The following is a 12913-nucleotide window of genomic DNA, read 5'->3' as shown; positions in this document are numbered from 1 at the left end:
TACAAGCCAGGGCAATTGTTATAAGAAATTTCACTGTGACACTTGTAAGACTTTCCTTTCAAAGGTAGAATGATGAAGCGTTCTATATGTCGTCACAATTAAGTAAATGTAATTGCAGTCAGGAGTTATTTGGGACAATGGTTAGCTTAGAAGCTGGGTATAAGTGAAGACTTTAAATGAGACTTTATTTGTTTGCAGGGGAAAATAAGCCACCATTAGTTCCTAATGTTTATTTCTTTAAAAATTAGAGCCTGTCTTGTTTATTACACGGTCCTGTGTCTCATGTTTCCCAGCAAATAGTAGCACAGTACCGCCAATGTTTCGCACAAATGATTCACTAAACAGGAATATCAGTTGCCAGTGCATTTAGGGAAAATGTTCTGGAATGATCTGTCTATTCTCCCTAAAGGAAACACACTCTTGACACCCTTAACCACTGCCAGATTAAACATAACATGCCTGATCCAGCCAACTTTGCTTCATGTTCTGATTATGAGGAAAATATTTGATGAATATGTTTGCCATTATTGATGGAGGCCGATTTCTTTTTGGCATTATGGTGGGGATTTTAGAAATAAAAAGTGTGGGAGGTTTTCTCGTTTTTCATTTCAGGTCAGTGTAGACTTAATATAGCAGTGGTATTGGGGGGAAACGGTTGATGGAGACCAGATGTGGCCGTTAATTGACTAAAGGCTCAGAAGCCGGAAGATTCCAATCCAAAAATTGTGTGTGAGAACACAGATAAGGGCGGGCAATACAATTCAGAACAACTAACGGCTTTGGTTTCATTTATACCCTTCGCAGATGAGTCTATTTGTTTTGGAATGTTCTTGTTGAGGAACATTCTTGGGCACAATTTGTACGTATTTTGTATTTCCTGTGTTATTAATAATAAAAAAAAAGTAATTAACATAAAAACTCAATACAATTTTGATGTTGTTAGGTTTGTTCCTGAGCTAGCAACGACTCAACAAATCTCATCTCACAGGATCTTTTTCAGTCTCTCCAATGCAGACCTGAGAATATCAATCACACACACAACAGGAGGTGTATGAATGATATCCAAACTTTATTGGCTGACAGATTGCATATATAGACCTCTGTGACAACTAGACCATTGAGTTACATATCATTACACAATGAACAAAAACATTCTTGTACTGTTCTTGGTGCATACGTAAGCATCTATCATAAAGATTTGGCAGTTGCAGCATGACAATATGCAAGGAAAGATAATAATAAAAAGTCACACAAACTAGGTAAATTACTTCTGGCAGGAGTTACTGAATAAGTGATTTAGAATATTACCTCCCATATGTTATGTTTTGCGTTGCTCGTGTATAATGTGTGCATGATCTTTCCTTAATGCCATTGTTTGTATTTTTTCTATAGTTTTTAATCGAAACTGGGCAGTTGAAATTTGGTTATTTGCCATTCAAACATTATCATTCTACTCACAGTGAATCTGTGCCCAATGTAGCTTTTGATGGTCAATTTGTTTTCTAAGCTAATTCAGTGCTTACCATAGATTTTATAATGGTCTAATCTGAGTTACTTTGGAATCCCTGTTAACCCAAAAAATGTCCTCTTTCATCATGAAAAACGTTCAATTGTTGTGAGTTGATGTGAAATTTCTGAAATACTCAAGTTTGGCTTCTATAATTGTTTGCATTGTGATGCTCCCAATTGGTTAGCCAGTTGGAGATATTCATTAAAAGATGTTTGCAGGTTGTATATGTATTTGCTCTAGTCTTGTTTTGTAGTTATAGACGCTCCCCACTTCACGAACATTCACTTTACGAACTTTCGCAGATACGAACAAACCTGTCCTCAAAGTGAAATTTGCTCGGAGTCGAAAAAATTCAAAATGGAGGAAAGCAGTCACGAGCTATTCATCGACCGTAAGTCTGCATGATGCCCACTGGACTAAAGCGAATAAATTTTTTGAAGTGAATTTTTCTTTTAGAAATCTTTTATAATTTTTTTGATTATTTAATACAAAATATTGTATTCAGTATTTGGATTTGTTTTAGTATATTTTATTGTTTATTTGATAGTATTTATAGCTCTTACATTATTAGGAGGTATGCGTAGTCAATAACGACCACAGTAACGTAACAGCTTACAAACAAATTCATGGTACGAGCGGTCGTTCGGAACCTAACTCGTTTGTAAGGTGGGGAGAGTCTGTACATGTTTGTGTGGTACATGTGGGAAAGTTATTGCCTCGTCTAAATTTTTCTCCCAGCTGTAAGCAAGAAACATCATGTTCCTATTCAGACTTGCATTGAAAATCGTTCCAATGGCAACATTTATCAGCACTGAATGATTACATCAGACAGTTTAAATTGGATACCCCAATTTCTCTCCCCAGATCTCCTCCAGGTGACATATACAGATGATGCATGATGAATATGAAGGAGGGGAACACTGCATTATACGGTACATACATAATTTGAAGTGAGACCTCTTCCAGTGAGAGTCCCAAGTGATAATCATGAAGTCCCACTTAAATGCTATATAACCCTACATTTTATCTTTAGCAGAAAATTCATACAGGCCCTGTAATGAAAGTCCCACTGATGGTCCGAGATGTACCAATTTACCAAATTTACTATACAAATCTCCTTTTCAAGAAATGTCAAATTGATTTGAAAGGAATTGCAATATAGCAGTTGCAGTAAATCTCTGGCATTTCAATGATAGCCTGCATAACCTCAGTGGAATAGGAACTTCGGTAGCCGTGGTAGTTCTGTCGGATCTTGATTTATTTTGTTTGCAAAATGTACAGGTATTCATTGATCACACCACTTTATTGTACCTTGGAGTGCCTGTATCTGTTTCCTGTTTGTTGCATGTGCCTCCTGCTGAGATGTGAGCGGTTTTTCAAATGCTGGCTGTTTTACGATTGGATCTACTTAACTGCTGAAAATTTACCAGATTTTTCTCAAGTTCCTGAGAAAAAAAAAATGCTTTGTTCTGAGCTTAAGCTTAGGTTCTGGCTTGCTACTTGGTCTGACAAACAGGAGCATTCAGGGCCAGATGTTTGTAGCTCTTGGCCAAATGAGTGCTGTCGAGGACTTTGGAGGTCTGATTTACAATGGTGCGGAGGAGCTTGTCTGCTTCTGTAGCGAGTCCTCTTGAATTCAACATCTCAGACATAGCAATGGATTGAGATGGCGCTTATCAAATTTTTAACCCTAATGTGCTTGAAGCAGCACATAGAGAATGTTGTTTTTACAGCTTAGTTTACAAGAGACCAATTTCATTAAGTTTTCTTAGTGGGAGAAATGCACTTGTGGGAGCACAGGGTCAGTCATCACTTTGTGGTAAACTAATGACAGGAGAGCTATTGAATGTTTCTCAATAACACCCGGCAAAATATAGCTTTAAATTCCAGCTGAAATCGTACAAAGAAAACCAGATCAGAGAATTATTTGTTTCACCCTCTAGACAATGACAGATGCCAAAATGTGCATGGGAATAACATTTCATTTAGGTGAAGAATGGTGTTTGCTTCTAGTCTTTTATCTTTCATCTATTGTAATAGTAGCCTTTTTATTTTAATTAATGTCTAGGCACTAGAAATCCGGTACTTTTACACAGGCTTGTTATTCTCTGCATGTTGTTGCACACCTACACATCAACTTTTCATGCATGAAGTTGTACGAAATTTATAGTGCATTCTCTGTCTTTATAAAAACAGACCCACTTTCACACAAAAACGCACACATACACACACACACACACACACACACACACACACACACACACACACACACACACACACACACACACACTCCACCCAGAGGAAGACGGGAAATGAGCAGGCTTCCTGCATTTCAGCATGAACATTGCAGTGCTGGGCCAAGTTGGACTTGCCCATGCAGGGACAATGTAAGAAAGTTATAACATGGCCCTGTGCTCTGTACACAACACAATGAAAGAAATCTTGAAAGTAAACTCTGGAATCGAAAGTTAGGTAAGAATAACAGAATCTGTGTCAATCAGGGGTGTAAGGGTCTTGTGCATTGTCTATTTGTTGAGTGCTTCAAATGTACCTGTGCATATTCAGATTTAAAAGTGAAGTGCGCATAAACAAAACTTGTTTGTTCTCCCTTAAAAAAAAAAAAAAAATCTTAATTCTTTTGTACATGCCTTCGAAATATATAAAAAACTGAACTAGCCATGGTTAATTCAGAGTTTTAGACTAGTTTCTGTTCCATTATTTTTTCTTAATCTCCAAAACTATGGAATTCACTTCTGGCTGTCACACACAGACATTTATTTTTTAAAACTCATCTTAAAATATCTTTTACTTGATTGTTGAATGGGTATTTTTTATATATTTTGTTTCTATATGATTATGTTTTTAGGTGCCTTAAAAAGCTATGCTTAAAAGCTAATCCTTTAATGGCTCTATATAAAATAATGTTTATTATTTTTAGTAGTAGTAAAAGTTGTAGTTGTAGAAATAGTAGAGTTCCATACATTAATTCAAACTATGGAAAATAAGTAAGTACTTTAATCCATCGGAAGAAGTGACTTTAGTCTTCGGTTACTGTTTTACCTATGAGATGTGGTCTTGTCTCATCACACATAAAGATGTTATTGGAGATTGGCTTGTGTCTTTGTTTTCACTTGGCATTCAGCAAGCAGTTACTAAGGCTTAACACAATATTTTCTCTTAGCCTAGATTCAGGTCTAAAGTCATGTGAATGAGTTTCATTCATATCTTCATATTAAGCTTCATATCTGGCCTCTCACTCACATGAAAGTAAAAACTTTTTACTCATGTTTTCTGCTAAAAAGTAATCATGATGTCTCTGTTCTGTGTGGGGGAATTTGCATGTTCTCCCCATTCTTTGGAGGTTCTCTCTGAATATCTCAGGTTTATAGGATTTGCATTTCCAAACTGTCTCAAGTTTTTGTACCTGTGTGTACTTGTGATGTGTGAGCTCCCCAACCAGAGTTTGCCTGATATTCTCCACTGTGAGACCCTGGATGGAATGGTGGAAGGAATTGTGGATGAAATGGTGAATTGATGGATAGATTAATTGATTGATAGTGCACCTCTTGTTTGGATATTTATTTGAATCTGTTTTATGCATGTTATCTGTTCTTTCCAGACAAAGTATTCATATAGAGTTATATTCTCAGTGTAGATGCTCATAAACGGCATCAGTCAAGTTCAATGCTCCCATATTATTGCACTATTGATGACACACTGTATGGGTGTGTATGTGTTCATGTTGGCATGAGGCTGTTGGTTTTGGTCTGTCTCACTCATGGAAGGCATCTCCCATCAGGGTTTTGGTTTTATAGAGCTGCGTTCCCGATGGCTACAGGGGACTGTTTGTGTTCTGGGGCCAGTAAAAGAATCAGCCCCCTTTAGGGAGACATGAAAGGTTGCATTCTGATACAGCTTTATTATCTTGCACTTGTATATCTGTCTTTACATAATGTAGAGGTACAAAGGAAGGTGTTCTTTTTTTCTTTTTTTCTTTTTTTGTCCTGTTTTTGGATTTATAATTCATAATAACATTAAATGTTCCATTGCATTGCATAGTTATTGCATAGCAATTGCGCATACAGCAACCAACAGCTGCAATGTGATGTTTTGATTAATTGTATCTACCTTCTTATGTCTGTATTTATTCATATATTGGTTTCATTTAATTGAATACAGTTTTCCTTATTGCTAAGTTTTTTGGACAGTTAATGATGGACTTTTAATGTACACATCAGGTGGACACCACATCACTACTCTTCATTTGTTCACGTTTTTTCTTTACTTTGCGGGTTTTCTTGCAATTCTAAAATTGTGATTGCGTATATGTTGTTCCCATGTGTGGCACCTGCATCCCATTCAGTGTGTAATCTAACCTTCACTTTACAGGATAGTTTCCATATACACCATGACCGTGACAAGTGGTTACTATGGTGCATTGTTTGATTATCACTGTACATCTTAGCGTATTCAAATATGTTAATGGGACAAACCATACGTTTAAATTTCAATGTTTTAGATAATTTAGTTTTGAAGGTTCAAATGAAAATGAAAAATGTGAGTTATACAGTATTTGATGCAGACTTTGATTTTTTCCACATGTGCAGAATATTGTCAAAACTCCCTTTTTTCATCTTGAAAATATTTAATGACTTCATCCTGTGATATCCTTCTCTGTGGCCAAAAAAATACTTTTTTTAATTTAATTTTATTAAATGTTTTATTGCATTGATTACTTCAACAAACTTCATGCTGGGGGTTAATAAATCTAAACTAAATACATTATAATAAAAAACTCTAGGTTTAGGACTAGTGATCATGTTACTTTTAATTTAGTATAATACATTGGTTTGTTTCAGATTTTTTGTTGATTTTTAAATATTTATTCAGACATTTATTCACACAAAGCTGTGCATTCACTTTCTCCCCAGTATCTGTCTAAATTCTTGACACTTTACATGCTAAAATATAACTGTTGCTCTTCTTAGTCAGGTTCTTATATTCATTTATGATCCATTATTTGATTAGGCTTTTTCATCTTATTCTCCAAATCTATGGAATGTACTTCTGGCTGACATCAGTCACACATTCAGCATTCAGTATTTTTAAAACTCATTATAAAATATATTTTATTTGACTGTTGAATTGAAGGTTGACTGTTGAATTTTTTTTTTTTTATGATTTGTTTCTACACGATTGTGCTTTCAGGCTGCTATTAAATGCACTATTTAATAATAAGTTTAATATTATTGTAGTAGGTGTAGCAGTAGTTGTAGTAGCAGCAGTAACATCAGTAGTAGTCATTGAACTAGAGTTCTGCAAAGTTTTGTGAATTATGTGTGCGGTAATGATTTAAAGAGTGCGCTTGCTTTAAAGGTACTTTTTAAACACGTCTGGACTTGGCATCTATCCACGTGAGACTCTGTACCCAAGACCAGATTGAACAAGTGTTTACCAGTGCACATTTTATGCTAACACCATAATGTGCACAACCAGCTTTGTTCCTTCTGCTCTGATGAGTACCACTTGGCTTGCAGACTCATCATACTCAATGTTGTCCATGGTGATAATCCCTTCGTTGTCTTGGCAGTAGTCCCACCCATTCTTACTTTGAGACACTCCAGCACACATTAATGACTAGCAGCTCTATGACAACGAGCATCATAGTGGTCGGCCTTCTTAGTCTTCTTCTGCAAACTGGGCCAGGATTGTTTTCCCTACCAGTCCCAAGCAAAGAGAGGATGCAGGGTGCACCTTAACATGGCTGCATGAGTTCTACACACGTTCTCTTATTTTCTGCATTAGTAGACAGATAAAAAAAAAAGGCTGCCATGAGGATATTTTCTGCAGGTGTCTCAAATCTCTGTATCCATAACTTTTAAACCTCATATATTAATTTAGTTTTTTGCTTTTATATTTGCAGGAGTTCCTTCTCAAATTGTTTTGATTATCATCTTATTCATGTGAGCTCACAGGTTCTCCTTTATATCTGTGCTATTAAATTTGATCTTAAGAATGATACGTTAAGGAGCATTGCAGAAACCCTAGGAATCTTGTCCTATGGGGTTTGTTAAAACTCGTAAACATGTCTGGGTCTGCTGTAGATTTGCTGGGGAACAAGGTCACATACTGTACAGAACACCAGTGCAATAAATTGCTTCCTCTCTCTGTTGTTTCAAGTAAGAATGGGCACGTTAAGATATCAGGACTGGGTGGACCCCAGAAAGGTCAAGACACCCTTGAGACAATATTTAGTCAAGTTTTAATGGATTTGTAGAAATGTTTTAGGAATATTTTGGTTGAAAGAATTAAAATATCTGTATTTGCGGTTGCCTCAGAAAATGTCTGTTTCACCTTGATCGCTAACAAATGGATTTTCTGATTGTGCAAGTGTGGAAAAGTTTAATAAATCAGCATAAAATGTTTATTATAAATATCTTAAAAAGTAAAAGCAATCTGAAATAAATCATAGATTGGCAGATTGGTGTAATATCTATTTCCTCAACATTATTTCTAAAAAAAAAAAAGTTGAATAGTAATCTAATTCATGTAAATTATAATACATGGACAAAGGTTTGTGGACACCTGACCATAAGCTTTGTTTTTTCTGAACATTTCATTCCACATTTAGTCTTCATTTGCTGTTATGATGACCTCCACTCTTCTGGGTAGATCCTCCACTATATTTTGGAGTGTGCTTCAGGAGATTTGTGTTCATTCAGCCACAAGGGCATTTATAAAGATAGATACTGATGTAGGGTAAGGAGGCCTGGTGTGCAGTCAGAGTTTCATGTTCAGTATTCATGTTCAATAGTGTTAAGGTCAGAGTTCTGTAGCAGGCCAAGCACAAGTTTCCACTCAAACCCATGTAAACCATATCTTCATGGAGTTGGCTTAGTGCACAGGGGCATTATCATGCTGTAACAGGCTTAGATCTTCTAGTAAAGCTACCATGTTTATAGACATCCTATACAATTGATAGGCTACAACTTTGTGGTCAGAATTTAGGGGGAAAAGCACATATGCCTGAAAAAAACAGGTCTCAATTTCTTTTGCCCATATGTATCTATAGAACAAGACAGCTAGTCTAGAATTGAATACATATGTCTAGAAATAGGATTAATATTAATAAATGTTGTTTTTTTTTGTATTCTAATAGTAGGAAATACCAGATACACTTGACTACATTACAAATATTTTTAGTTGCTAATATGTTTTTTTGCTAAAGTTTTAGCTAAGTAAACTTTGCTAATAAGTGAATATGGAGATGGTAGTTGTTTTTTGTTTAACCTTAATTCCTAAAAAAATCCAAACACTTAATTTCATGCTAATCACTTATACAGTTTCATTTTCATATTATGGTTTCATTACAGACAAGATCGACTTTAGAGCATCATACTGTTTCCATTTCAACTTTCATTTGAACAGTAGATTTTCATTCTGGTTGTTGATTTTATTCCTGTCCAGATGTTGGTTTGTTTGCTTTTGGGTTTTGTTACACGCATGTAATTATTGAATAATTCAGTGATGTAATAATGATTTCAAACACATTTAACCAGTAGACTTTTTGCTTCCAGTTCAACTGCAGAACGACCAAAAATGTTATATTTAATAAATACCAGAAAGTTTCCCCTATTTAGCATTTCAAGCAGATTTATTGTGTAGTTGCAACGTTGGTTCAGCTAATAAATCACAATTTCCTAGTCTTAGGCAGATTTATTCCCTTTGGTCAAACCTCCAAGCTATATTTAGATTTGTTCATAGATGCTGTCATCTGGTTGGATTTTCTTTTTCGGATGACCAATATTGTGTTTTGTGGCATTTTTCTGCATCACTTGGATGTAACTCAGTGTGTTGTGCTTTGAATGCTTAGATTTGAGTCCTAATTTATAAGACATAAAGAGACTATGCTTTGTTTTTGCTTCAGCCTGGAAACCTGGAGAGTTTGTTTAGGTTGCCCTCTTGGGTCTGCAAATAGGAATTACAATGATGTTATAACCAGGATACAGTACACTCATATACACACACTGTATGCATAGGGATTTATAATACTGTATATTATTACTTGTCTTCAAGGACTTGATAGAGACATGGCTTATTTGTTGTTGAACACTTCAGTGCCTTCATTTAAAGTGATCTAGTTGACCTTATTATCTTTTTTTTTTTTCTCCCCCATGTCTACCCATTGTAGATTTGGCCGCAGCGATAGTGTATTTGATGACGCAGAGTAAGTCTTTCTAATACCAAGTCATTTATCGTGCACTTGTGGGTTGTGCATATGTTTGTATTCACTCGTATAAAGCCTTGTGCTTGCATGCGCTTGAGTCTACTTGCTAAAAGTAGAATAAACGCACCTTGCTAACAATACGGGTGCTGGGAACACACAGTACTGGGATCTGGGAACACACAGTACTAGGCTCTGGGAACACACTACTGGGCTCTGGGAACACACAGTACTGGGCTCTGAGTGCTTCAGTGACGCTGATAATGGCACGTCTTCATAGACGTATAGTTAAAATGGGTATAGGTATAGTGTTTACTACTAAAGTATTTATCAATGTTGCAAGGCTTTTGAGCAAAATCATATTTATGTAAAAAAAAATAATAATAATTCTCATTTGACTTCTACTGAAAATCCAATTTAATCTAATGCATGCTAAAAGTTAAAGGGCCAGTTTTATTGTTGAAAGTGTCATTTTTAAGGGGTCCAGACAAGAATAACCTTTTCACACTTCACCTTTAAGTAATACAATAACTCAAACCACTTATTAAAATATATTAATAATATTTAGTCCTAATATGAAAATCGCATTTTTTTTCTTTGCCCTGCATGGCTTTTACTCAGAACATTAATCGGCACTGGGGTTTTGTGCCTAGCATTTCTTTCACCATTCGAGTTCTCTGAAAACAGTCATCTCCTGCACTGTGGTGTCGGGGTCAGCGTACTCGACACCATTCTCAGCCACAAGGCCAATCGGAACATTGTGGCCTCATAGACTAAAATCTGATATGTTTTTCTTTGAATGCCAGTCAAGGCACTCATAGTTCATGTCAGTTTGGAAATCGCTTGCTCTTCTTAACACTAATGTTCTCTCTGCATCTGACTCCAGCTTGAATGACTCGACGGCAATTTCTATCACTTCGATGATACGCAGTTTGTCAGCACTCCATTCGAATGCATCTTTGTGGTGTTTGCATTCTACCGGCTTGTTTTCCTGCATTATTTATCAGACTGCATGACCTAAACGGGAAGCACAGTAAACTTACACATGCTAATTTACAACCTAATTGTTTAAAACGGACGGCATCTCTGTGAGTGCACTCAATAAACAGTAACTTGTCCTAACCCTTCTTTCTTTGTTATAGGAGTATGAGTATGATTGATGTGAGGACTGAGGACGATGGCCTGCTGCCGCCTCACAGTCACGTCCGACACGAGCTGATGCACAGTCAGTATAGCAGGATGAAGGAGGAGGACAGCCAGTGGCAGGATGTGAGTGTTGGAGATTCACAGAGACACTTAGAGTGACAGTGTAAAAGAAAACCGATTGACGGTTAGATGTTCCAAAGAAGCACTACATTATAAATTATTATTCCAATGGCACTACATTATGTCTAATATCTAACTTAATTTTTAATAATTGAAATCAAGATGGGACCCATTCAACAGCTTGTTTGTGAAATATTCCAATTGTATTTCCTTCGTAATTGGACAAGATTCCTATGTAGTAGATCTAGATTTTTGCAGCTCTAGGACCTATCAAGAAACGTTGTTTTAGAAAGAAAGAGACATTATGACGGTGTTAAATCATTTTTTCAAAATTGATTTCAATTAAATAAGCTTTAAAAAAACTTGTAAGAATAAACTTTCTTTCGGCTTCTCCCATTAGGGGTCGCCACAGCGGATCATCCGTATTCATGATCCGCATGTTCGATTTGGCACGTTTTTACGCTGGATGTCCTTCCTAACGCAACCCTCCCCATTTATCTGGATAGTCATATAAAAAAAATTATTAATTAATAACCCTTTTTTTGTGTTAAAGATTATAAGAAAAAATTATTATATAAAATTATAATACCAGTAACAGTTATAAATAATATAAGAATAATACATACCACTATAACGAGTAATAAATGCTACATGCAGTATAATAACACTTTTGAATGCAGTTGTGACCCGTGTCTGTGTGCGTGTTCAGGACCTGGCACGGTGGAAGAATCGCAGGAGAAGTGTGTCTCAAGACCTGATAAAAAAAGAGGAAGAGAGGAAGAAGATGGAAAGGCTGTTGAGCCTGGACGAAGGCTCGCAGAGGCGGAAGAGTTTCAAGACTTACAGGGAGATAGTCGAAGACAAGTACATCTTTGCTTGTTATTTATTTATTTGTAGGTAGTTTATTATTGCACCAAGAGTTGAAAGATCTAGTTTGGTTCTTTTGTGTATAGTAGATACACTATATGGACACCAGACCATAAGATTTGTATGTGCTTTTTGAACATCCCATTTAACATTAAGTCCACATTTGCTTTTAAAGTTGCCTCCATTCTTCTGGGAAGATGTTCCACTAGACTGTGGAGTGTGCTTGTGGAGATTTGTGGTTATTCTTCCACAAGTGTGTTAGTAAAGTCAGGTATTGATGTAGGTGATATGTGGGGGCCTGCGATGCGGTCATCGTTCCAATTCATCATAAAGGTATTCAATAAGTCAGAGCTCTATCACAGGTTTTTCAGTTCATCCCATGTAAGCCATAAATTCATGGAGCTGGCTTTGTGCACAGGGGCATTGTCATGCTGGAACAGGTTTGGCTCTACTAGTTCAAGTAAAGGAAAAATTTTATGCCACCGCATTTTATGACATCCTGTATAATTGTGTTCTTCCAACTTTGGGGTAGAAATTTGGGGAAGAACCACATATGGCTGAAAAGTTGGATGTCCCAGTACTTTGTTCTCAAAGTTGATAAAGTATCTACTAAACTGTTAATGTGGATGGTCTTATATAGATACCCTGTATATTTACATTTCCTAAAAATGTAACATTCTACTGTACATCCTTTCAATACATATAATTATTTTAATCATTTATAATCCCATTATCAGGTTTTACCCAGAAAAGGTGGGGTCATTTTTTTTTTTTTATCTTTTCTTTTTGTCCCATACTTCCTCATGTCATCTCAGGGAGATTATCCTTGTTCTCAGGGATTGGATTGTATGTACTGGTTTGGGGATTTAATCAGACTAAAAGTTTAGAGTTTGAAATCACATGACCAAAAAATCTATTATTTTTAAACAGAGATTTCTGAAAAATTGTGAATTGATGATCACTATACTTTTGGCAATTACCACAAAAAAAAAAAACACTAGAAACTAAAAGGATTTTTTATTATAGATGTCACAGCAGATGAAGCA

At 36.0% G+C, this 12913-nt stretch overlaps 1 protein-coding gene across 12 annotated transcripts in view; it reads left to right on the top strand.

The window, feature by feature from the left end:
* Positions 1 to 12913, top strand: part of limch1b (LIM and calponin homology domains 1b) — a 107633-nt gene that overhangs the window by 80727 nt on the left and 13993 nt on the right. For 6 of the 12 annotated variants that reach the window (XM_083561475.1, XM_083561470.1, XM_083561473.1 and 3 more), the window contains 3 exons: positions 9702 to 9737; positions 10877 to 11003; positions 11710 to 11864. In XM_083561475.1, coding sequence (XP_083417601.1) covers positions 9702 to 9737; positions 10877 to 11003; positions 11710 to 11864 — 318 coding nt within the window. The remainder of the gene's footprint in view (positions 1 to 9701; positions 9738 to 10876; positions 11004 to 11709; positions 11865 to 12913) is intronic. The other 6 variants (XM_083561476.1, XM_083561472.1, XM_083561474.1 and 3 more) reach the window with 1 other exon arrangement.

Source organism: Silurus aristotelis, assembly GCF_946808225.1.
Source record: "Silurus aristotelis genome assembly, chromosome: 14".
Lineage (NCBI taxonomy): Eukaryota > Metazoa > Chordata > Actinopteri > Siluriformes > Siluridae > Silurus > Silurus aristotelis.
This window is presented reverse-complemented; position numbering and strand designations above follow the sequence as displayed.